This window comes from Macrosteles quadrilineatus, unplaced genomic scaffold, assembly GCF_028750875.1.
Source record: "Macrosteles quadrilineatus isolate MER2022 unplaced genomic scaffold, UCM_ALF_1.0 Scaffold_1__1_contigs__length_201487025, whole genome shotgun sequence".
Classification (NCBI taxonomy): domain Eukaryota; kingdom Metazoa; phylum Arthropoda; class Insecta; order Hemiptera; family Cicadellidae; genus Macrosteles; species Macrosteles quadrilineatus.
The window spans coordinates 64,997,325-65,023,406 of record NW_026542594.1 but is presented as its reverse complement, the minus strand read 5'-3'; the positions used below and the strand labels follow the sequence as shown (position 1 = coordinate 65,023,406).

The window sequence follows — 26,082 nt, the reverse complement described above, 5'->3', positions numbered from 1 at the left end:
ACGGAGGTCTCTGGGAAGCTGCTGTGAAAAGTATGAAATACCACCTGCAAAGAGTTGTGGGAGAGACTGAAGAATACAACACTGTAACTACAAAAATATAAGCAATCCTAAACATTTGTCCTATAACACCCCTCTTTGCAGATCCATCAGACCTATCGGCACTGACACCTGGACTTTTTAGTTAGAACTCCACTTACTGCAGTTCCTAAAGAGAATGCAAGAAAACCCCTGATAAAAAGACTGAAAAGATGGCAACATCTTCAACGCTTTACTCAACACATATAGCATCGAAGGAGACAAGACTACTGTCATACTTTGCAAGAATGCAACAAATGGAACAAGCAAACACAAAACTCAAAAGTTGTTGATGTGGTTGGGATTCAAGACATCCTTACACCTCCAATGAGTTGGCCATTGGCTCGAATTGTTGAAACTCATACTGGTTCGGATAGCATTACAAGAGTTGTACTGTGCGTAAGAAGAGTGGCCTTCTTACTAGACCCACAGTCAAGGTCCTTCCATTGCCTGTACTCGAGGACTAAAATTTATTTCCTCATACCAGAAAATCTATATTGAAGAAAAAAATGCTATTTATCTCAGCCATTTACATTAAACAATCTTCTATATTATACTCAGTAAGTTGATCATATAATATTTAGTTTTAGGCCAACTGAAAAAATGGCGACAGGCAGGGTCAGCATATAGATTAACTTAGTTAGTATATAAATAGATTAATCTAGGGCGCGTGGAAAAAGTTTTAATATTGGGAAATGGTTGAGTGACAAAATGTATCATACTATCTATGATCAGATCAGTTTGACAAATCTTTATAATAATATTGACACTGCAAATGCTGTTTATAAAGTAATTTCTACATGTATTACAACGATTACCAGTCATAGTTGCCTGTTCATATTGCCAAATGTTTTCATTGAGAATGCTCTCATGTGACAGTTCCCATGCTGTCATGGAAACAGTCTTTTTTTTTGTCAAGATATTTTTCATCAAGAACAGAAATTTAAATCATCGGAGCAGTTCAGTCGCGACGGCCTTAGCCGCGCGGCTGCAGACGCTTGATAGGAAACGGTTGCATTTACCTACTTTGCATTAAAGCAGTCAATTTCTTCAGCCACGCAACTAGAGTCGTAACAGTCGCAGGATAGGAATTGGACCTTAAGGCCGGCTTTTGCTGGAACCCATATAATCATATTTATAACAACAATGTCTTTGTGCTATGGCTGACTAATGTAATTGGAGCAGTAGACCATTAGCTAAGTAGTGTAAGGAATTGGTCTTCTTTTGTAGGAGCCCTGCATTTGTATAACTGAGGGTTCAATCTCACCTCGGTCAGATCAGAGTGCTTTGACAACACTACTCCAAAAAGAAGGCATTGCTATGGTCCCTTTTATGCACCTGCAATTCTTTGTCTCTAATGGGTGCTTTTAGGCACTGCGGAACGGGCAGCATGGCAGCAACCGCTGTCAGTGCTACCAACCCTCCCCAGTCACAGTTACAGGACGAGACTGCCTAGTGAAATTAATGTTGGCAGCACTTTCCTCCCCACCACAGTTGATATAAAAACCTGTGGCGCCACAAGTTCCAAACCTCATGTGAATTTAGCAGCCGCATGTTTTTTGTAGTGCGATAAAAACCACAACCGCAGGCATAAAATGGGCCTAAGACACTAGGTAATCGAAAAAATGTGACCGGTCAGGCACTGCTACACCAAATGGCACTGCTCCAAAAATAAAGCACCTAAGATAGGTTAGGTACTAGGTATGGTATTCCATTAAAGAGTGATCAGTCAGGCACTGCTAGATAGGCCTACCTAACGGCTGACGGCACTTCTCCAAAAAGAAGGCACTGCTAAGACACTGCTTCAAAAAGAATGTTCCGCTATGACGCTACTCCGAAATATGTGTGCTGCCAGACACTAGTCCAATGGCTGATCCAAAAATAATGTGATTCTGTGACACTAGGCCTACTCTGAATGAATGTGCACGGTCTGGCATAGCATTTAGGAAAAAATTAATTGCTGTATTTAAATATTACAGTACAGGCTAAACTAGCAGAGGTCCCGTCGTTTATATGGGGTTTAAATATATTTGTGTTGTGTTTGCATGTTGCCGAAATGCTGATATGATATAAACTTTGCTTTAGGCCTACAACAGGAAGAGCCCACGGAAGAGCCACATTTGGTTTCTTTTTTGAGTAATTTTGGACTGATGTTGATGAAAAATGCTTGAAATTGTTATTTTGTTGTGTTTAACCGAATACAGTTTAGGCTAAGATAGAACAAAAACAGTAATATGGATGTAGGCTAATAATACCCCCGCCGCAGCAAACCTGCAGACTAAGGAAATTTTCATTTGACTGATTGGATTTACACTGCAACGTCTACTTAAAAATATAACATTTTTCCCCTATTTAAATAGAATTAGTTTAACAAGTACTTAGGTTTGCTGCATCAGGGCGGGTAAAACTGTTTTTTTTTTTTGTAAAATGTTAATAGTTAGTAAGAAACAAGTTGTTTCCAGTTAATAATATTACCTACATTTCAATGTCATTTCAATAATTTAAATACAATTTTATCTTGTCACTACATAATAAATCAAAAGTCAATACTCAATAGGCTACTGTTTTAATAAAGGTTTTAACAGAGTACACAATACTGCCTGACAGAACAGTTAACATTTACATCTTACTTTTTACATGTTAAAGGTGACTCTTTCCATAAGATTTTTTCGCAAACACTCTAATAACGTCTTTAATCAGAAGACCTTGGTTTCGTTGTTTTTTCACCATTATTTTTAGGTAATCGAAAGCGTGGTACGTACAATGTCCAATGCTCAAAGCAGGACTACGACAGATAAGACCAACTTTTTCAAGTGTCTGTCCTTGAAATTTTGTGATGGTCATGGCAAAAGCGATTCGGCATTTGGAACTGCAGATTTTTGAATTTCAGGAGAAAATTTCCCTCTGACGATTCTAAACTTAATTGGAATAATAATACTCGTTTTCCAGCCGAACTTCCAGTAATCATTTTCATAGACTTTGTCATTAATCTCTTTCACCATTATTCTGGTTCCATTAACCTGTCGTTTTTATGGATTTCAATTTCTTGTTAAAATTAAAATTCCACCTTTTTATAAACATAACAACATAACTTGTGAGACATAACCACTTGGTGTTAAAGTGTGGAGAAAATCATTAAGGACATGTAACCGGGACATGTTCTTCCTCTTCTCGAATCAAAGTGTCCACTCAGTAGTAAACTCTGCTGTCATTATTTAGTTGCTTAGCTAATTTATTATTAATTTGGTCACCATGTTCATTCTTTGGTTAAATTATTGCATGAATTTTGTCTTTTTAAAGCATTTTCAGAGAATCGTTCACTGAAGGTTTTGTCAATATTTTTATTCGCAATACATTGTGGTGGAAGACTTATGAATGTCTCACTCTCTTGGCCATTCCTTGTTTGTAAAGGATATTCAGCAAATATTGATTCCCTTGGATTCGCTCTTATGTATTTAGCAAATGAAATATTTTTAAACATTGACCATAAAGGTGATATAATTATTGAATTTTCTACCATTTCACAGCGGCTCGCACCAGAGACTATGGTAGCTCATTTCCAGATCTTACATCCAAAACCTTTCCACCAAAAGGCATTGCTTGGCCTTCTCTTCTGGCGATATCTCGCAGTAATCATTCTACAGATGATAAAGCATACTTATTGGACATAGAAGCTTCATCCCATAATATTATTTTACACATATTTTTTAGCTTCGTTACTATTGGATTTTATTCCGGAGACTGAGGCTGGCTAATTTAATTTTATTGGCAATTTAAATCTGTTTTGTACTGTACGCTAAGACCTCGTAAGTAATAATAGTCTGTTTTGTGACAGCATCTGTCCGTGCAATATTAAAAAAAAATCAAGCGGTCACATAATATTTCTTTGAATTTCAAAAACCAGCGTAGGTAACTTTTCACAATTTATTATCATGCCATCTTTGTTGTAAATACAACGCCGAATCGCAAACACAGGAATGTTTCTTCTAGGTAGAATTTTATGATAATCAAAATTAGGTAAACAGAAAAAGTACATACTAAAATGACAGAAGGGAAACAGGCTATTTTTATGAAGACAGATTTTTTAAAGAAATAAATCATATGTTAGGTAGGTAATCTTAACAAACTTTTACTTGTATATTTAAAATACATGAAAACTTTAAAGTCCAATGGGGCAAAGCACATTGAACTGATCGTGACAAAAGTTATTCCATGACTTCTACAGAGAATTCCCTTTAATTTGACACCATAATCATCAAAATCGGTTCATAAATAAAAGAGTTTTGCTGTGCACAAGAAATTCCTTACGGAATTAGTATAATAGATGAAAACATCTTACAAATTTGATCAAAATATGTTCATAAAGAAGCAAACTACAACAGTTTACTTATTCTCCATAAGAAAAACATGGGAATTTTAAATTAACAATTTTTTGGAATATTCTCCATAACCATTAGGCGCATAATAACGCTTCAATATAGGCCTACTACTTTGTTTTTTGAAGCTCTACAAAATGGTTTGGAAAGAAATTGCTAAATTTTATGTTTTTTGGGTCAAAAATGGGAAAAACCTATTTTTACCCCATAAAACCCCCCCGTAAACCCCCGTTCCCATGGTCTGATCATGCTGGATCGCAAACTCGTTCGAATAAATGTAGGTTTACTCGTTTGTACCAAATTTCATCAAAATCGGATCATTTTTGCTCGAGTTATCGTGCTAACGGACACATATATATATATATAACTTATAAGTTATATATATATATATATATAAATATATATATAGCCTATATATATGAATTTGAACGGATGGTGTTTTTGGCCTCTAACTGAACTACAGTTGTTGTAAAGTTCCTTATGATTTCTTCTGTTTACATTTTATTTTGTTACTCCATTGTGGTACTGTAGCCTAAACTAAATGGGAAATGAACTGGGAAATACGAAAACTGGGGAGAGGATATAGGCTAGGTACGATACAATAATATAGGCTACATTTAAATGCCTTTGAGTTTTGTAACATTAGCACTTAGAATGCCTTTAAGCATACCTACATTATTGTATTGTACCTAGCCTATATCCTCTCCTCAGTTTTCGTATTTCCCAGTTCATTTCCCATTTAGTTTAGGCTACCGCAATGGAGTAACAAAATAAAATGTAAACAGAAGAAATCATAAGGAACTTTAAAACAACTGTAGTTCAGCTAATGTTTGTGAGCTCGCCACAATTTTGTTTACCGTTATATTAAGTTTAGGCTAAAAACCTAGTTTCTAATGATATAACTTATGCTAGGTATCAATATAATTTTCGGTTTCCACAGCTATATCGGGTACAGCTTCTGAGATGGGCTACGCTAATATCGTTTGAAACTATCGATTCAATTAGAAAGACTTCATTCAATTAAGTTAACTTACTATGTTCATGGTAACTAGGTCAAAAAAATCAAACAACATAGGTACAGAGATAACATTTTAGTAGGCCTACCTACTCAGCAAGTTTGGTTAGTTAGGTTAGGTTATGATAGTTTCATTTTATAAGTTAACTGATAGGCCTAGGCCTAACTTAGAGTTAAAAATATCAGTTAAGTTAATAATCAATATTTTCAATCGATATTTGCGTAGCCCAGTTAAGAAACTGTACCCGCTATAACTTATTAGGTAGGCCTAGGTATATCTTTGAATCAACGTTGTTGTTATTTTTACAAATAGGCCTAGGGTTGTTGCACATTTGTTTATTGAATATTATTGAGCGGAGCGAGCGAAGCGAGCGAAGCTCTTATACGTCGACTCTTATGCATTTCGTAATACGCAAACTCCTCCTAGACGGCTGAATCAATCGTTTTCAAATTTTGCATGGTGATAAAGACCATACCGGTGAGTGCCAACATCTATATCGCGTTAAAAAAGTCTCCCAGGAATCCGCCCCACTGGGTCTCAAAGTTTCAATGTAATCCTTATGGAAGCAGTATTTGACACATAAACAAAGACATATAATCAGCTGTTGACTTTTGAATGCAGTAGATAGAGAAATAGCTGATAGCATTATTCCACAGATATTAGAACAGAAACTGTACGGATCATGAATATAATTAAATGACAACATTAACTTGAGGTCCGTGACGTAGGAAGTGGTGAAGGAAGTACTAAAGGTGAGTCTGGAGTGTGCAAACCACGTGGAAACGGTTTATGACGAATAGATTAAGGTATCTGCATTCCTAAAATTCTATGGGCAGGGAGGAAAACAGGTCCGCGACGTAGGAAGTGGTGAAGGAAGTAGTCAAGGTGAGCTGTCCGGAGTGTGGGAACTGTTTATGACGATTAGATTAAGGAATCTGCAAACCTAAAATGCTATTGGAAGGGGAGAAAACAAGTCCGCGACGTAGGAAGTGCCGAAGTGGTGAAGTAAGTAGTAAAGGCGAGCTGTCCGCAGTGTGGGTTTTGTTTATGACCATTATATTAAGGTATTTGCAATCCTATGATGCTATGGGAAGGGAGGGAAACAGGTCGATGACATAGGAAGTGGTGAAGGAAGTAGTAAAGGCGAGCAGTCCGGAGTGTGGGAACTGTTAATGACGATTAGATTAAGGTATCTGCAATTCTAAAATGCTATGGAAAGGGAGGAAAACAGGTCCGGGACGTAGGGAGTGGTGAAGGAAGTAGTAAAGGCGAGCAGTCCGGAGTGTGGGAACTGTTTATGACGATTAGATTAAGGGATCTGCAATCTTAAAATGCTATGGAAAGGGAGGAAAACAGGTCCGGGACGTAGGAAGTGGCGAAGGAAGTAGTAAAGGCGAGTTGTTCGGATTGTGCCGATCTGTTTATGACCAATAGATTAAGGTATTTGCATTTCAATAATGCTAAAGGAAGGGAGGGAAACAGGTCCGGGACGTAGGAAGTGGCGAAGGAAGTAGTAAAGGCGAGCAGTCCGGAGTGTGGGAACTGTTTGTGACGATTAGATTCAGGGATCTGCAATCTTAAAATGCTATGGAAAGGGAGGAAAACAGGTCCGGGACGTAGGGAGTGGTGAAGGAAGTAGTAAAGGCGAACAGTCCGGAGTGTGGGAACTGTTTATCACGATTAGATTAAGGGATCTGCAATCTTAAAATACTATGGAAAGGGAGGAAAACAGGTCCGGGACGTAGGAAGTGGTGAAGGAAGTAGTAAAGGCGAGCTGTCCGAACTGTGGGAACTGGGTATGACGATTAGATTAAGGTCTCTACAATCTTAAAATGCTCTTGAAAGAGAGGGAAAATGGTCCGCGACGTAGGAAGAGGTGAAGCAAGTAGTAAGGTGATCAGTGTGGAGTGTGGGAACTGGAAACCGTTTGTAGCAGTTGGATTAATGTATCTGCAATGCTGAAATGCTATGAGAAGGGATGGAAGCATGCCCACGACATAGGAAATTGTGAAAGAAGTAGTAAAGGCTAACAGTGCGGAGTTTGGGGAATGTTTGTGACAATTAGATTAACGTATCTAAAATACTAAAATCCTATGGAAAGTGATGAAAATAGGTCCACGACGTAGGAAGTGGCTTAGGAAGTAGTAAAGTATGAGCATAGTGTGATTACCGTCTGTCGCAGTTAGATTAATGTATCTTTAGTCCTCAAATGCTATGAGAAGGGAAGGAAACAGGTCTATGACGTAGGAAATGGTGAAGGAAGTAGTAAGGCTAGCAGTGCAGAATGTGGGAACTGACTTTAGCAAAAAAGAATTAACGTATCTGCAATCCTAAAAAGCTATGGGAAGAGAGGGAAACAGGTCCACGACGTAGGGGGTGGTGAAGGAAGTAGTAAAGGTGAGCAGTTTTTTGACTGCGGGAATGGATTAATGTATCTGCAATGCTAAAATGCTAAAATGATTATGAAGAACGAATCGATACATATTTTCAACACATTCAATCGTTTACAATCGAAATTTCCAACTGAGTTGACAACAGCTGATGTTTACTCCATAGAGGCTAAAAACGATTTTTACTCTCTAAAGAGTTAAAATGCTACTTTAGACCCAAAACACATGCATTAAACGACTGTTTTTACTGCAGTATAACAAAAACAATATAATATGAACCCTTGATGACTCCGCTCAATTTTGTGGATGCCTTTGCGAACGCCACCTAGTTTTATATTGTATGGCATCCTATGTCAAACTAAAAGTAAAATGGTTATACCGTTGAAACAAAGACATAATTATCATCTAGTAAAATGTACTCGGCACTCACCTTAATAAATCCAAATAACATAAACAATAACTGAAGCTCTCAGAAAGTGGACGTGGCTGGGATCCAACCAAGGCCTATTCCATCACTTGGGGCCCGTTTCCGTGCAAAAGCCTCATGGATGGTATATGTCCCGCACAAATTGAATTGTAATAAATATAGTTTGAAAACTAATTTAACTTATGTTTTATAAAGGTTTTATTCGGTTAGAAGAAGGGTTACTAACTGACGTTTAGCCTTCTGTTAGATTTTCAAATATTAATCAAACAAAAAAGAAAAGGCTGAACGAAATACTCAAGAGTGTATCTTTATACCACAAAAAATATGAATAATTTATTAAATAGGATTAAATAAACCCTGCACTAAATAAACACATAAATCCACTTCCAATGTCAGTTAAGTTTTAGTAGGTCTAGGGGTTCTAGGCAACTCCTGTCAAGTCTCCTAACGGTAACAAACAAAGTTAAAGACGTCGTCGTCTGTCTGTTGTAGTACTGTACGTACACTGAACTGACAGAACCGAACTGAACTGACTCTGTTCTGGACTCTGGACTCTGACTGAACTCTGACCTCTGACTGACTGTCGATGTCGAGTCGACTCCGATGCGCGAGTGATGCGCGATTACGAGATGTTACAATCGAAACATTTCGATTGTTTGAACCTCGATTGTTTGACGTTTTGATTATATTTTTGCTTAGCGAGAGGTTCTTACCGACCGAGAGGTTTTATCGGGATTACGCTGGGCTCACAACGATATGGTAGGCATTCAGTTAAATATCGAAATTGTTTTCTACCGGATGACAGACATCGACTTTTTAGTATCAATTCAATTCAATTCGTTTATTCACGACAGAAGCCATTGTACAATGATACCATTACATACGGGAGATAACAAGCAATAATAAATACTAAATAATAGGAGGTGAGAGGTAAGCGTAAGCTCCTCAGGGAGGGGGAGCTGTCTATGACAGCTCCTCCTCCAAGACCGCTGTGAGTCGACTTTGTTCAGCAAAGTCGTACTGTGCTATGCACAGCCTGCAAGTGGTGCCTCTGCACTCGCTGAAGGCAGCGGATCTAGCGCTGGCTGTGTCGTGACTAGACAGCCCTAGGGTAGGGAGCGGCTGCTCTAGTACTGGCCTTGGGCGGAGGTGACAATCACCAATCCGGCCAAGGCCCAGATAGCTAATGTTACCGCCAACTGTTACAGGTATGTGTGCAGCTGTGACAGGACTGAGCTGGAGACGATGAGGGGTCCTACCCCGAAAGGGTCCAGTCTTGGATATTAGCAGGCGTAGTGAGTGGGTCACGGTTCGGCTGCTAAACTGCTAACTTTTTTGCTTTTCTTGTTTTAGTAATGGCTGAAAGTAAACGAACGGAATCATTACCCCAGGTGGGTACCTGCTCAAGCGGGGAATCCCACTCCTCCTTTTTGGAGGACAAGCCCATGGATTCTGGGGAGGGCAACGATCAGCTTTCCTTTAACAATGATAATGTTACTGTGCAGAACACCGCTATGGAGACGGAACCTGGGGAGATCCTGGACACGCCAGAGGTCTTCTCGAGAAGTTCCTTAACAGCAAGAACTCCACCCAATTCATCTACTGATGTGCTTGAGCTTTGCCACAGGTTAGATGCAGACCTGAATAAGCCACTAAACACCAGCAGTGCTGGCGACTCTCCATCTCTGGCGGATGTTTCGTCCGACTCTGAGATCACTTTTACAGTTATGACCAAAACTGAGTACAATATGTCTGTTAGAGAAAGGAAAAAGGCTGAGGGCACGTGGATCCCTAACAGACAGTGGAGAAAGAGGAAGCGAGAGTCCTTGAGTTCTCCTGGGGAAGGTTCAGGCGTATCACCGATGCGTAGAACCGGATCCGATAGTAACCCTGGGTCGTCTCAAAATCCTCCTTCTAAGAGAAATAAAAACTCTAATCAATCAGCAGATGGACTCGTTGCAGGAAAGTCCAGCTACAGAGATCAGCTTGTGGGTCACAAGTTGGCAGTAGCTCCAGCGGCCTATCCCGATGCGAGATTCTCTGTTGAGGAATGTGATTTGTTGCAGGACAAACTGATGGAGTTGGTGTTTGGTGATGACGGCGCCAACATTCCTCATCAGTTTGAAAAAATTTACCATGAGAAGGGTGCTCTTGTCGTAACTTGTGGTAATTCTGAAACAACTGACTGGCTAAAGAGGGTGGCACCGAAGCTGGCGCTGGGAAGTGAGGGGAGTATGGAGGTCATTGTAGCAGACTATAAGGATCTGTTGCGCACGACCAAAGTGCTCCTACGCACTGACAGGCGCTTGGCCAAGGTCGAAGCCTCTAAAGTGTTTGTTCAGATTGAGCGGCAAAATCCTGGTGTCACGACAAAGGACTGGCGCGTCATTGGTGGGAAGAGGAAGGATGATCATCAGATTCTTGTTCTTGCTATTGATGAAATGAATGCGCAGGTTCTGAAAGATCGTGGCTGGATTATCTATCTGGGTCTGGGGAAAATACAGCTCAGAGTTATCTCTGGTGCTCCCTCTGATGACTCAGGTCCTTCAAGCGAACCTACAACACAGTAAGGCTGCCACGGCTGTGTTCTGTCTGAGCACGGTTAAGCAGTCCTTAGATTATGCCTTGATTCAAGAACCCTGGATCAATAATTTTAGAATTGCGGGGATGGGAACTATAAAGGGTAGCATCTTCTCTGCATCTGTACCACACCCTAGAACTTGCATTTGGGTTAAAGAGGGGCTAAAATGTAATCCAGTTCTAGAGCTTTGTTCGAGGGACGTAACAGTAATTAAGACTGTATGTACTAAATCCAACATAAAACTGCTGCTGGCCTCTGTTTACATGCCACAGGGCGACGATGGACTGCTCCCATCGGCCGAGGTCAGAAGATTGGTCGACCTCGCACACGAGTCTGGATCTGAACTCGTGATAGGCTGCGACTCCAATGCCCATAATACGGCCTGGGGATGCAGGGACACTAACAACCGAGGTAGGTCACTTCTAGAATACATAGCTTCTTGCGGCCTACTTGTTGCAAATGTAGGCTCAGAACCAACTTTTTTAAGCAGGATAGGCCAATCAGTAATTGATCTTACCCTGTGTTCGGCGGGTATGGCTGACAGGATTATTGACTGGTCAGTGTCCCTTGAGCCATCCCTGTCTGATCATAGGCACATTGTCTTCGGGTTGGGGAATTTCTGCGGCGAGGTTCGCTTATTCAGGAGCCCAGTTAAAACCGACTGGGCATCCTTCAGAGCTGATCTTCGGGGCAGAATTGCCTCGAACCTGAACACATCTCCTATTAACACAGTTGATGCGCTTGACGAGGCGGCAGATCGTCTAACTAGGTGCATAGTTACATCCTTTGAGGATAATTGTCCTTTGAGCAAGGGAAAGAGCAACAGGGCTAGTTGGTGGGGTCCTGAACTTGCCTCTCTTAGGAAGAGAGTAAGGGCCCAATTTAGGCGAGCAAAGATAACCAATAATTGGGATACATACCATACAACTCTCACAGAATATAACCATGCAGTACGTAAGGCCAAAAGGCTCTCATGGAAAAATTTTTGTGGAAATTTAGAGAGTATCAAGGATACTTCTAGAATACATAAGGTACTTGTTAGAGACAGGCATGTTACTTTGGGTGCCGTTGAGGGACCGGATGGTGTAATGGCTTTTGAACCTACCGAAATACTAAAGGTTATGGTAAAAACTCATTTCCCTGGTTGTATTGTTTCTGAAGTGCAGCAGGAGGAGGTGAGTCCAGAGCGGCCTAACCTGGGCCGTCGTGCCACTCATTCTATGTGGAGCACTGCTTGCCGCATAGTCACCTTCAGCAAGGTAAGATGGGCTGTTGGCTTATTACGACCCTTCAAATCGCCGGGTCCTGATGAGGTAAGACCTGTTTGTTTGCAGGAGGGTCTTGATACAATTATACACCCACTCTGTAAACTTTTCAGAGCCAGCTTAGCGTTAGGACACATTCCCTTAGGGTGGTGTAATTCGCGTATCGCATTTATTCCTAAACCAGGAAGGGATAGTTACACTGACCCTAAGTCATTCAGACCCATTTCTCTATCTTCTTTCTTTCTTAAGATCCTAGAAAAGTTGGTCTCAAGATATATGATGGATACAGCTCTTAGGACACATCCTTTACATATTAATCAGCATGCGTATGTCTCAGGAAGATCATGCGAGACTGCGTTGCACCAACTTGTAAGCAAGATTGAGAAAGCTCTAGAGAGCAGTGAAGTGGCCCTGGGTGCCTTTCTCGATATTCAAGGTGCTTTTGACAATACTGGTACTCCAGCGATTCTTAATGCGGTGAGAGCAAGAGGTTTTCACGGTATAATATGTAGATGGATTGAATCCTTGCTTCTCAGTAGGAAGGTTAGGCTCTCACTCCACAATGATACGATCGAGGCAAGAACTACTCGAGGATGTCCTCAGGGGGGGGGGTTCTTTCTCCTCTACTTTGGAATTTGGTAGCAGACGACCTCATAAGGACCCTCAACGAAAGTGGGGTTTTCGCCTTAGGTTATGCTGATGATGTTGCAATCCTTGTGGTTGGAAAGTTCCACGGAACCATAACTGACCTTATGAATAGAGCTTTAAGGGTAGTGGACCGTTGGTGCCAGGAAGTTGGGCTCTCTATAAATCCCAGGAAAGTTGTAATGGTACCCTTCACAAGAAGGAGGAAACTGGACGGGATCGGCCCACTAAGACTGCAGGGTACTGTAATAGAGCTGCAGAATCAGGTGAAGTATCTTGGTGTAATTTTGGACAGATCACTTCACTGGGGACCACACCTTCAAAAAGTCATTGAGCGTGGCAAATGGTCCCTTATGGCATGCAGGCGGATGGTAAGTGGCACATGGGGGTTACAGCCTAAACTTATGCACTGGCTGTACGTATCTGTTGTTCGACCCGCCCTTACATATGGTTCGCTTGTGTGGTGGCCAAAGATGGAATCAACTATAGCTGTCAAAGCTTTAGCAGGAGTTCAGAGGCTTGCTCTTATTATGATAACTGGGGCAGTAAGTAGCTGTCCTGGAGCGGCACTTGATTGTCTGCTTGACATGCTACCTATTGACATTTATATTAAGGTGGTAGCAAGTAAAACAGCCCAACGCCTTAGATGCGAAAACTTATGGATAGCCTCAGGGAACAATAAAGGGCACTCTAAAATTGTTCAGGTGGTACATAATGATGAATTGGACTTACCTTCAGATCACATGTCCAAAAAATACTCCTTTGGAAAGCCTTTCAAAGTACTAATACCAGATAGGAAGGATTGGTCTGGCGGAAAAGGACCCATACCCACAGGTGACTTAGAATGCTATACTGATGGTTCTAAGATCAAAAATGGGGGCACTGGAGCAGATGTGCATTGGATGAATGGAGGCACTGGTATTTGTCTTCCAATGGGGGTGTACCCAACTGTCTTTCAAGCGGAGGTCACTGCCATTCTAGTTTGTGCTCAAGAACATCTTAACAAAGATATCAGAGACAAAACAATCAATATCTTTACTGATAGTCAAGCGACCTTAAAAGCATTAAACTCTTACGAATTCAACTCCAGGCTCGTGTGGGATTGTCTTGCTTCTGTGTCTGAGTTGGGTAGGAGAAATGACCTTACGCTTTGCTGGGTACCAGGACACTCAGGCATTAAAGGAAATGAAGCTGCAGACAGATTGGCAAATACTGCCTCTGCGACATCATTGTTAGGCCCGCAACCCTTCTGTGGCATCTCACGAAACAGTGTATGTTCTGCGATTGCGTCATGGGCCAAGGAAAAGCATCGCAAACGCTGGGTCGATGTTCCCCTTCTTAGGGTCAGCAAGCTTACTCTGTTTAGGCCCTCCAAAAAGGTTGCCTTTGACCTCTTGAGACTAGACAGACGAAGAATTAAATTAATTGTTGAACTGATAACTGGTCATGGAAGATTCAGGAAACATCTACAACGGATGGGCTTATATGATGGTGAACCGATCTGTAGGTACTGTGATAGGTCAGAAGAGACAGCTGATCACTTACTCTTTGATTGTATTGAGCTCTCTGACGCTAGATCGATAACTCTTGGAAATATGGCTAGAGGTAGATTTCTTCCTGAGGATGAACTAATTGGGAAGCTACATGCATTCATTGGGCGCCTCAACTTGTAGGTCAACAAGAAAGCAATTAAGTATCTGGGGTGCGCAATAATTCGATTTCGGATGAAGTGCTTTAAGGTCTCGACCTGCCCCTGTCAGATAAGATAAGATAAGATACTAAATAATACAATAGGTGAGAACACAATATGCATAAGAATAGTAATACTACTAAATAGTACATACAAAATTAGTAACAGGTGGACTATGAACAAAAGAAGCTAGCATTACAAAAATATATGTAAGAGGATATACAGGTAACGTGCGAAAGGCATAATAATAATACTGAAAGAGAAACAAGATCCATACAAATCTTAATAGCAAGACATGTAATAATATTAGTAAATAGTGCCATACAATAGTGAGTAAAAATCAGACTCTGGACAAACCAAAAAAAGAAAAAAGCTAGCATTGCAAGTAAAAGTACAGGGGCCCATTTCATAATAAACTACAAGTTACAAGTTACAACTTGTAACTTGTAATTTCCATAAGATTTGCATTGGGCGATCAGCTGATTTACTAATAATATTAGTTTGTACTTTATTATGAAATGGGCCCCTGGTGGTTAACGGGTGAGTCTGTCCTGCTAAGTTTGTGCGACTTGAGCAAGGCATTCGATGTCGTAAACCACAAAATCCTTCTTGCTAAACTGAGTAGGTATGGGGTGGGTGGCGCAGTCCTTGGCTCACTGACTGAATACCTGAGTGACCGCAAACAGTATGTTACTCTGAGAGGTGCCTCTTCCAGCGTTGGCAGCATACCTCACGGCGTGCCGCAGGGCTCGGTGCTGGGGCCAGTGCTCTTCACTATCATGATCAATGACCTCTCACTTAACAACCGTACTCTACTGTTTGCTGATGATACTACTCTGTTCTCTAGAGGGAAAGACCTAGAGGATCTCCGTGGAGAAGCTACTGTCTTACTGGAAGAAGCGAAGAGCTGGTTTGCCGTCAATAGGCTCAAGGTGAATGAGGACAAGACACAGACCATCCTGTGTACCCTCAAACCTGTTGTGGAAGATGAAGCTGTAAAACTCCTGGGCTTCTGGCTTGACCCCAGGTTAAATTGGAAGCAATAGACAAGGTATGTGTTAGGCTATCTAGAGTTACTTACCTACTAAGAAGACTTCGTCCTACTTTAAGTCAACCCTCTCTGCTGATGGTCTATCACGCCCTCTTCCACAGCCATGTGTCGTACGGCCTTGTCCTATGGGGCCATTCTACAGCAGCCCATGACATCCTACTGCTCCAGAAGAAAGCCATGAGGATAGTGTCATCTGCTGGCTACAAGCAGCACTGCCGCCCTATATTCATCCGGCATAGGGTGCTCACTGTATTCAGCCAGTATATCCTCGACATCCTTGTACTACTCAAAGACAAGGTGGGACTCTTTGGCAGGAGGGAGGAGGTCCACACCCACAATACCCGCAGAGCCCCAGACCTTGACATGCCTCGGTGCCGACTTGCACAGACAATGAGGAGTTACCCGCGTTCGGCAATTAGGGTATTCAACACCTTGCCTAAGCGAGTGCGTGACATGGACCTGCCAGACTTTAAGAGGGAGATTCGTGATGGACTGCTGAATAGGCCATTGTACGCCTTGCATGAGTTGGAGAGTGAACCCCTTTTTTTAACGTGACACGTCCGCCACAAAAGTAGAAGTCAAAGTATATGTAGATATTTTTTAATGGTTTTATAGTGTTTATATGTAAATAGTAAAATGACGCAATCTATCCGACATGTCGGTCAACGATGTAGAAGACAAGTATTCAAGTAAGTAAGTAAGTAAGTATTCAAGTAACGAGCAAAGAGATACAACTGAAAATACAAGTATCGGCTCCATCGGCTCTGCTCTGGCTCACCGGCTGTTTCTGTCTCATGGTGGAAGTAAACTATTTAGAGCAGGCCCATAATTATAAAATCCCTCTCTATAAAGTGCAAGAAGCATTTCATGTAACAATTGGGGAAACAACGTTTTTAGGGTATTTCGACCCTGCTGAGAACGAATCTGCCTGTTGCCAACTTGAAATTATAACCGGAAGTGCGGTATCCAAGATGGCGGCCAAAACTCTGTTTGTCCCATATCTCCCTTGTTAGTTTGGCCTAAAATAATGGTTTAAACGTGTATATAGGGGTTTTGTCAGATGCCAAACACATTACAACACTCAACATTTACTTAAATTAAGTTTTGAGAGCATATATTCCAAAATAGCGCCCAAGATGTCCACCAAAAAATTATAATTCCGCATATCTCCCTTTTGTTTTGGCTTAAAATAATTATTTAGACGTCTGCATAGGGGTTTTCTCAGATTCCAAACACATTGCAACACCCAAAATTTACTTACATTAAGTTTTGGGGCATATATTCCAAGATGGCACCTGAGATGGCCGCCAAAAACTCTAATTTCCGTATATATGTCCCTTGTTTGTTAGTTTCGATTAATTACGTTTACAAAGGTAATTTCTCGGATGTTAATCACATTGCAACACTCATTATTTACTTCATTTGAGTTTAGAGACTTTTAAGATGGCAATAAAAACTTTGTTGTGCTTACGTGAGCTCCCTCTGCGTATTATTGTATTTAGTGTTTAAAACCAGTCAGATATCTATTAGTGGCTGAATATGTGCTACACTATTTTTGAAATACCAATTGAAATTTAGCAATGTTAAAGTAGAAGGCAAATTGTTTAATGTACTCTGGTGGCACCGTAGATAACGCACCAACTATGTTTATATTATACGGTATGTTAATGATTTAACAGTAGCTTTAAGTAATGTTTGTGTATCGCCATACATGTACGCTGATGACTTTGCAGTTCAAATAAGTTGCTCAAATGATAATTTAACTAATCAAATTCTCAATAATATCAACGATTGTTGAGGACTGGACGGCTGCAAATTTTCTGTGTCTCAACAAAGAAAACTCAAACCTCAAATTTAACCTACGTTCTTGTTCTCACTACACACCTGAAGAGGTTAAATTTCTAGGTTTAGTTCTGCAACCTAACATTAAATGGAATAATCATGTTGTCAGTGTGTGCAAAAAAGTGTGTAAAGGTATTTTTATGATTAGATGACGTATCAGGTTGATTGTTGATTGTGATGTTCTGATGTCAATATACTTTGCTCACATTCAGAGTCACCTATCGTATGGAATTGTAGTGTGGGGATATGACAGCAGCGTTAACAAATTACTGATTTTGCAGAAGAAAGCTTTAAGAATCATATGTAAAAAGAAGTAGTAGAAGAAGTAAAAAGAAAAACTCATTGTAAACCTTTGTTTAGAAAACTTGGTGTGCTAACTGTACCTTCATTATATTTACTGGATTCTTTAATGTACATTAAACAAAATCTTAATAATATTCCTACCAACAATTCAGTACATTCATATTTTACCAGACAGAGCCATTTTATCAGAATTCACCAATGTAATCATCAGACTACCATTAAATCTACTTTTGAATTAGGTAAGAAAATCTTTAATTTGCTGCCACATAATGTAAATACCCCCGCCGCAGCAAACCTGCAGACTAAGCGAATTTCCATTAACCTGGTTGGATTTACACTAAAATGCCTCCATAAAAATAGCACATTTATTTCCTATTTAAATAGAATTAGTTAAACGAGTACTTAGGTTTGCTGCAACAGGGAGGGCAAAAAGATTTTTTTTATAAAATGATAATAGTTTAGTAAGAAATAAAAGTATTTTCCAAAATCGATCAAAATATGTTCATAAACAAGCAGACTACAACAGTTGACTTATTCTTCATAAGAATAACATGGGAATTTTAAAATTACAATTTTTTTGAATTTTCTCCGTAACAATTAGGCGCATAATAACACTTCAATATACTAAATTATTTGTTTTTTTAAGCTCTACAAAATGGTTTAAAAATAAATTTCGAAATTTTGTGTTTTTAGGGCCAAAAATGGGAAAACCCTACTTTTACCCCATGAAACCCCCATAAACCCCCGTTCACGTAGTCCGATCATGCTGGTTCGCGAACTCATTCAAGTTTATCCCGCCTTACACTTTCAAACCAAATTTTATCACAATCGGACATTACTCAAGTTATCGTGTGGATGGACACACATTTTCTCCATAAGAATAACATGGGAATTTTAAATTATCACTATTTTTGAATTTTCTCCGTGACCGTTAGGCATAAAAGAGCGCTTCACTATACTAAATTATTCTTTTTTACGCTCTACAAAGCGGTATAAAAAGAAATTTAAAAAAAAATTGTTTTTAGGGTGAACATGGGAAAACCCCATTACCCCATAAAACTCACCATAAACCCCCGTTTCCATATGGTCCGATTATGTTGGTTCGTAATCACTCGTTCGAATAAACGTAGGTTTACACGTTTGTACCAAATTTCATCAAAATCGGATAATTTTTGCTTGAGTTATCGCGCTAACGGACATATATATATATATATATATATATATATATATATATTTATATGTATATGTATATATTGATTTAATGTGTTCATCTACGTCTTCTTTGGTGACTCTTAAAACCAAACGAGATACAAAAATCCAGGAAGATTTGTCCACAGCTGCTACCTACAGTACAATTTGAACTCAGTGAGCCAATGCAACGACTTGACTAGTTAGTAGGCCTAGATCTGTTATTTCCATTTTGCCTGAGGACAAGACACAGACCATCCTGTGTACCCTCAAATCACAAAACATAGAACACAAAATACAGCTCAACAAGTACATATATGTTTTCTCAATCTTTTGGGTGCTGTTTCGGGTTAGGGCATTGCTTGATCGCCCCCAAGCAGAGAAGAGTCACCTTAACCTTCCATTTCATGAAATCCGTCAAATCTTTAGAATCCCGAATCCTACTTTTAATTAACAAAAACAACATGCACCACGAAATACCACATTTATGTTTCTTACTAACAAAAATCTATTCACCATTGAATTATCTGGAAAATAAGATTGTGTTTTGTTTAGTAATGGACAACCACAGAAAACATTGAGGTCTCATGGGTAAAAATTCACAGACCACCTTTTCGGCATGGAAAAAAGTTCAGTTTTTCTTTATTTTGTTGTTCTTCTTCCACGTCCTCTTCCTTCCTTTTCGTTTTGGTGTCTTCTCGTCTATCAGTTTACGAGGTTAGGAAAACCTTTCATCAACTCAAAATGAAGTAAGTTAATCCATTTGCATCTCGATTTTTTATAAATATTCTCAATTTTAATTATTATCATATACTAAATTTAGAGAATGTCGTCGGAATTATATGGCGTTTTACTTTTTATTGAAGTCAGTACCTATTAGTATCCTTTATAATATTGAGGTTATGAAACTAACAAGAGAAGCCTATGCCTAGTCGTCTATAAGATATAGGTATACAATATTTTGTTAAATGCATATGACAGCCTATAACTTTCGAAATATTTTTATTTTTTAGTTATGTACTTGCCCCCCTTGTTTATGTGATAGGCCTACTACAGAGGTGTTTATTTTGACCTTGTTTAGGCCTACTTTAGACAGAAAAGAACTAGGCTTAGGCACATAGGCCTAATGTTAAAATAGGGTAATTTTATTAGGCCTAAGTTATACCTAAGATGTCGCTTCTCTTTTTACCAAGTTGTAGGTTAAAAGTAATCAGGATGTAAGTTAAGTTGGCTAAAAGTTAACATAGGCTAGGTTTGAAACAAGCTGACTTGTTCAACTGATAAGTTAACTCAGGTCTAAGGTAACGTACATTATTCACTTTGAATGCTTAAATGTTAAGGTGGCCTTGGGAACCTACAGTAGTAATTTATGGACACTAGCTTTTACCAAGTGCATACCCTCCAGGATCAAAACTAGGGGGGGGGGGGGTACAGTTTCTTAACTGGGCTATGCTAATATTGATTGAAACTATTGAATTGAAAATATTGGTTAATAATCAATATTATTAGGCCTAAATATATCTATTATAAAATAAAACTATCATAACCTAACCTATCCAACCAAACTTGCTGATGGTGAAAAAATCGCATGAAGGTTTAACTTACTAATCGAATCGATAGTTTCAATCAATATTAGCATAGCCCAGTTAAGAAACTGTAGGACTACCCAGGGGGGGGGGGGCATGAGCGTATTTGAATCAGGGGTCGCTAGGGGATACCCCTAGCAAAAACAATTTAGGCCTATAGAAATTAGCGTGTTCTACGCCATCTTGAGGCATAAGTAACTAACCTTGCTCGATAATCCAGTGTTTATACTTAAAGTCTTATAGTTTATAAACACTTAAGTTTAACCCTCTATCTGGCGCTGGTCGATTTTTGACCACAAAAACGAGTTCTCAGTGGCGCTGGTTGATTATCGACCAAGACGACATGGGTTGGGATTTGCTATGATTAAAATATAAAAACCGCAGGGTGTCCACATTCTGGAAAGTCAGGGATGGTCATGGAAAGTCATGGAAAAAAATTTTGGTAGGCTAATTGAAAGTCAGGGAAATAGGCAAGAAGTCATGGAAAGTCATGGAAATTTCGAATTATGGATGGATTTGAGGGTACCATTCAATGCTCTAGTCAGCTGTAACCCGGACTGTTGTAGCATTTATCAGGATTTTTCACAAATGTTCGACAATTCAATTTATTACAGTTGTATTAGTTTATGAGTTTTCGGTTTGTTTTAGTTCATTGTTGTACCTATTGTACTCCATTGTTATCTGTTATTACATATTTCAGTATTTTCTGCAAAATAACATGTCCAGGTAGTTATATTTGTGTGTGTATGTTATATTATAATTTGCGTGTAAAGTTTGTGAGTCATGGAAATCAATGGTAAATGGTCATGGATAGTCATGGAAAGTCATGGAAATTAATGACAAATTTTTTGTGGACACCCTGAAACCGTTTTAAAACGAAATAAATCTTAGGCCTATAGGCCTACCATTAACTTAGTATGTTTAAGATGAGATTCTGGGGATTCATTTTCATGCATTAAGTAAAACATTACTGAGTGAGTATTAGCGAGAAACATAGTTTGAAAAACTAGAGAGTTCAAAATAAGTTAGGCCTATATGACTATGATAAAAATGGATGTAACTTACATTACAATTGACTCTGTTCTAAGTTAACCTAACCCTACCAAATTTTTTCGAACAGCTTAAAATTTGTTTTTACATGGCAGAAATACATATTTGAGAAGTGTAGGCCAGGTTTTTATTCAATTTCGTGACTGTAAGTAAGTCCTTTGATTGATTCTTTGAAGGTAGACTACTTAGATTAGGTACGGTAAGTTAAGTTTTTAAAGTTTAGGTTACCAATGAATAGAGTAAACATTCTCAAAATTATTTAAGTAGCCTAACTTAATTATGATTAACCCACTAGGCCTATAGGCTATTTCAATACAGTAGACTCTCACTCATCCGGACTAATGTAGCGGACGTCCGATCCAGATTACGATAAATCCGGACTATCGAGAGTCGAGCAAATACTTTACAGTAGTGTATATAGCCGTTTTTTTTTTCCAATTTTAACCCAGGTCCACATTATTGATAGCCGGGCAAATGCAATTCCACCGGTATATATTATTACCGCTGTTTTATCCGAGTTTTTTGATTATCCAAGGTAGTCTTGGTCCCGTTTATTTAGGATAATCAGACTTCTATTGTACTGTGCCACAAAAAAAAAAATCACGATTGCCGATTCGGACTAGCGGTAGTCTGGACAAGGCCGATCCGGATGAGCGGGAGTCTATTGTAAAACAAAAACATTCTGGAGGTTACATAAATCAAGAATTCGGTTCATTATAACGTTTAAACTTTTCTTTCCTAATCTAACTTAACATCAAAACACTTATGCCTTTACTACTGCTTTGTTTTTATTGTCCTAGATTTCTTATTCTTTTCCTCCATCAATCCTTATTTGTAGGCCTACATTGTTTACAAATTACAGTATAGGCAACAGCGACAAAGACAAGCAGACAAGAATTACAACAAAATGATCGTACAGTAGAACCTCTTTAATCCGAACCCCTGTAATCCGAAGTCGTCAGCTTTACTCAGGGCTAGAGATATACAAGGGCTAGGCCACGCGAGCTCAGAAAGTGATGCCAGGTGCCTCCCCACCACTCCGTCGCTGTGACGTCACGGCGATACCTCGGGCTCCCGGCACCGTATATCTTTGCCTGTGTGAGCGCTGGTATTACCGCACATTTAGCGTTTATTAAGCTCTATTTTGGACATTTTTTATTATCTATTAATGTATTTTATAAAAGTAATTGATTTTCAAATAGGATAACATCAATTTTAATAAGTAAAAAATTAACTTTATTAGATATCTAAGGATGGGAGTGGAATGTAAAGCGATGGCTAAGAATACTGTAGTTATTGATCCAATGCATTAAAATTACTGTGTAATATATGTGTTCGTATTGCTCGAATGTATCTGAATGTATGGATTATTAATTGTATTTATTTATTACTTATTCATTCGTACCTTTTAGGATTAATTGAGGTTATATAAAATACATTGAGGTTGTATTAAAATACATTAAAGTACCTATACTTAGTATTTTGTAACTTTACAGGAAGGAAAAGAATTTCAATTAATCAATTACATTTTATTATAGGCCCTACATATTTCAATAAATTAAAATAACATATAGTTGCAAAAATACATTAAGTTGCCTGACTAACTAACCTCAATCTCTGTTGACCATTATCTAACACGTCGAGTTTTGGTGTGATTTTACTTTATCAGTTTACATCGTGATTATACGTTGTAAATGTTTGGTTACGATATTATTTATTGTGCCTCGACTGTAAAGTGACATTACTTTTAGAAACTTGAGACACTATTTTTTAGCCAGTTTTTGTGAACTTCATTGACTGTTTACCAACAACGAATATCGCGGGTTTGACTTTATCACTTTAATCGTATTAGTTATAAAAATTGTACTTATTTAGTTTATAAACTGTTTTATGTGGATATATTTACTTAATTTGAGGTCTGGGACATTACATTTAGCCCGTTTTTGAAACATTTCGTCATAATTAACAAACGATTTAATCGCCAAATGAAAAAGGCACAGCAGCATTTTATAGAGAAAAAAAACTATATAAAACATTTATTTTTGTATATTTGCCTTTATAACTATGTATATTCATATGGGGGAATAAGTTTACTTTCATTTTATATGGTTAGTTTGGGTTTTGAAAATAATATATACCTACGTGTGAATAAAAAAATGTTTTTCAAGACAAATATAAACATTTTTATTAAAAGTCACAAACATCTATTGAAATGATCAGTATACATAAACAATTCTTACTTCATTTGATCTCCAATATTATTGCCTAAAAATGTTAACTTTTACTTTATCTCTTGATAATACATTTATTTGGTTTTATTTGAAATTTGTTGTGCATAATCGTGAAACTTGTTATTTTATTGTTTTTGGGCCAAAACTTTGTACCTAAATGGTAATTAGAATCTTTTTACATTTCCATGTAGGGAAATAAATTCCAAACAATTTGTATATCTAATGAAACATTTTTGGTTCATGCAGCAATTTTTTTACCTACTGACAATATTTTCTACAATGTTTTTAATATTTATTTCGTTGCCATTTTCAAATTCTTCATTTCATTACGAACACTTCAAGTTGGAAATAATAAATACGGTTCATAGGTTTGATCTGTTGGTTTAGTTTATATGAATTTTCGAAAATATGACTGCAAAATCGCCAAAAATGCCTTGCCACTACAGAGTTCGCCCATTGCAATTTGGAGTGTTAACGAAACCCGCTTTAAAAATCACACTATAAATTACATTATTACAAACACAATTATTAATATGCGCGTAGATGCCGGGCGAAATATGCACTGCCGTGCTAGGCTACCGTCGCGCCTCGCGCCGATGTATCTCCGCTACGTCACTGAGGAGGGGCGGGGGAGGGGAAGTAGGATCAGGCGGCGACCGCTAACATCAAAGGAGTGAGCCAGCCCTTGTATATCTCTAGCCCTGAGCTTTACTAGCATCACTTTGGTATTTGAATATATTATTATGTGTCTTTATTTGTGTTCATTAATGGAAGTGTTTAACGTACTAACTTTTAACTAAAGTAGACATAATTAATAGCATTCCGTGTTTTGATCCATTCCAGCGCCTTCACGCGGGCCCTCAGGACAGTTGATGCTACCCGCATGACTGCAGAAAATGTTTTTGACACATGTTAGTAGAGGATTTCTATCGATCGGTCAAGTGCCAACTTAGCTGGAACTCTAAGGTCTACCTTGATGTTTTCTGGTAGACTAAACATCTAGTTTCTGGTGATAAGTTAGCCTAAATTACCAAAGTTTCCCATCATGGTCACCTTATCATGCATAGTTTCCTATTTGGTAATTAATGGAACAGTTAAAGTACCTATTGAGTTTTTACGTGCACAAGAACAATAAACTTGGAAGGCTATAGTTATTTACCTTTTTTTTTTGCCCTAGGACGCTAGGCACGAGCCTGGGATTGTTTTCACATTACTTCATACTAGACCTAAGGGTTGCGGCATTATCACTTCCATAAAATCCATTGGTGACTTGGCGGACTGAAGTCCCGCGTTCTAACCACTAAGCCAGCTCACTCCCAAAAATGAATGAACTGTAGTTATTTACCTTGGCGTCATCGGCCGCAACGACATGTCTAGAGCGAGTCATTGGTGTTGAACTATCGAGGTTCTACACTGTATTATGAATGTGATGAGTTATTTTAAGTTGAGTAACTTAGGCTCAAAGAGAAAAGTTGGATTGATAAGTTAATAGAAAGAAAATTATGTTCTTTGTAGATACGATTGATCTAACTTTCTAATTAAGTTGACTTAGTGTGTTAACTTATTTTAAGTTTGACCAGGTTGGCTTCCTAACTTAGCCGAGATAATTGCAAATGTCCTCTCTCAACTAATTTACTGCTATAGCCTCCTCTAATAAGTTACAAGGCCAGTACAATACAAGTTACAAGGTAGTTACAGGATTAACAAACTTGTAATAAATAAAAAGCATTGCACATACGCTTTATTTTAAATTAATGCAACATCTGTTCTAGTATGCTAGGTCTACAGAGTTACCACTTTTGTCTCGCCGCGGCCTTGTATTAGGGGCTATGGTACTGCCTATTTATTTAGCATAAATGTCTGCTAAATGTATTGTCAAATTTCAGTGATTCTAAAGAAGCCTAAGCTTATTTGTCATTTGTTATCAAGGGATTGGGATTTAAAATACTAGTCAGAAATTTGGTAACAAATTATGCTTTGTTTAGTTTGTCTTTATCAGGATTGGAATGCGTTAAGGTTATAAATCAATGATTTTGAATAATTGAATTCTGATTTTTGCTCTTTGTTTATTTAATTACTTAACCTTAAGTTCAAACAGTATCATTTTCTAATAAATTTTAAGAAAGTGTGTGATAAAGTTTTATGAAGTTAGGTCTAACAGTGATAGCCTTGGCTAACCTATGTAGTAAAGTTTTTGAAGCAATTTTTTTAAAAGCTTACTGATTAGGTTGAGTTTTTAAGTAGTTCTAGGGTTGTCGCTTGAAAGCACTCTATTTTTAGGCCTACCTGATGACCATAGATCTTAACATTCCATTTAAATATAGGTTTAACAGCAGCTAAAACTCATGTTTCTGGCACCTGAACGT

At 38.6% G+C, this 26,082-nt stretch overlaps 2 protein-coding genes across 2 annotated transcripts in view; one reads left to right on the top strand and one right to left on the bottom strand.

Annotated features, from left to right (window-relative positions):
• Positions 1-8,833, bottom strand: part of LOC128983410 (cadherin-87A) — a 122,689-nt gene extending 113,856 nt beyond the window's left edge. The window contains exon 1 of the mRNA XM_054402691.1: positions 8,288-8,833. The gene's annotated coding sequence lies outside the window, so the exon portion shown is untranslated. The remainder of the gene's footprint in view (positions 1-8,287) is intronic.
• A 10,643-nt stretch (positions 8,834-19,476) lies between these two features.
• LOC128983405 (60S ribosomal protein L24) overlaps positions 19,477-26,082 on the top strand; it is a 30,514-nt gene continuing 23,908 nt past the window's right edge. Inside the window, exon 1 of the mRNA XM_054402689.1 lies at positions 19,477-19,598. Within this exon, the coding sequence (XP_054258664.1) occupies positions 19,594-19,598 (5 nt within the window). The 5' untranslated portion in view covers positions 19,477-19,593. The remainder of the gene's footprint in view (positions 19,599-26,082) is intronic.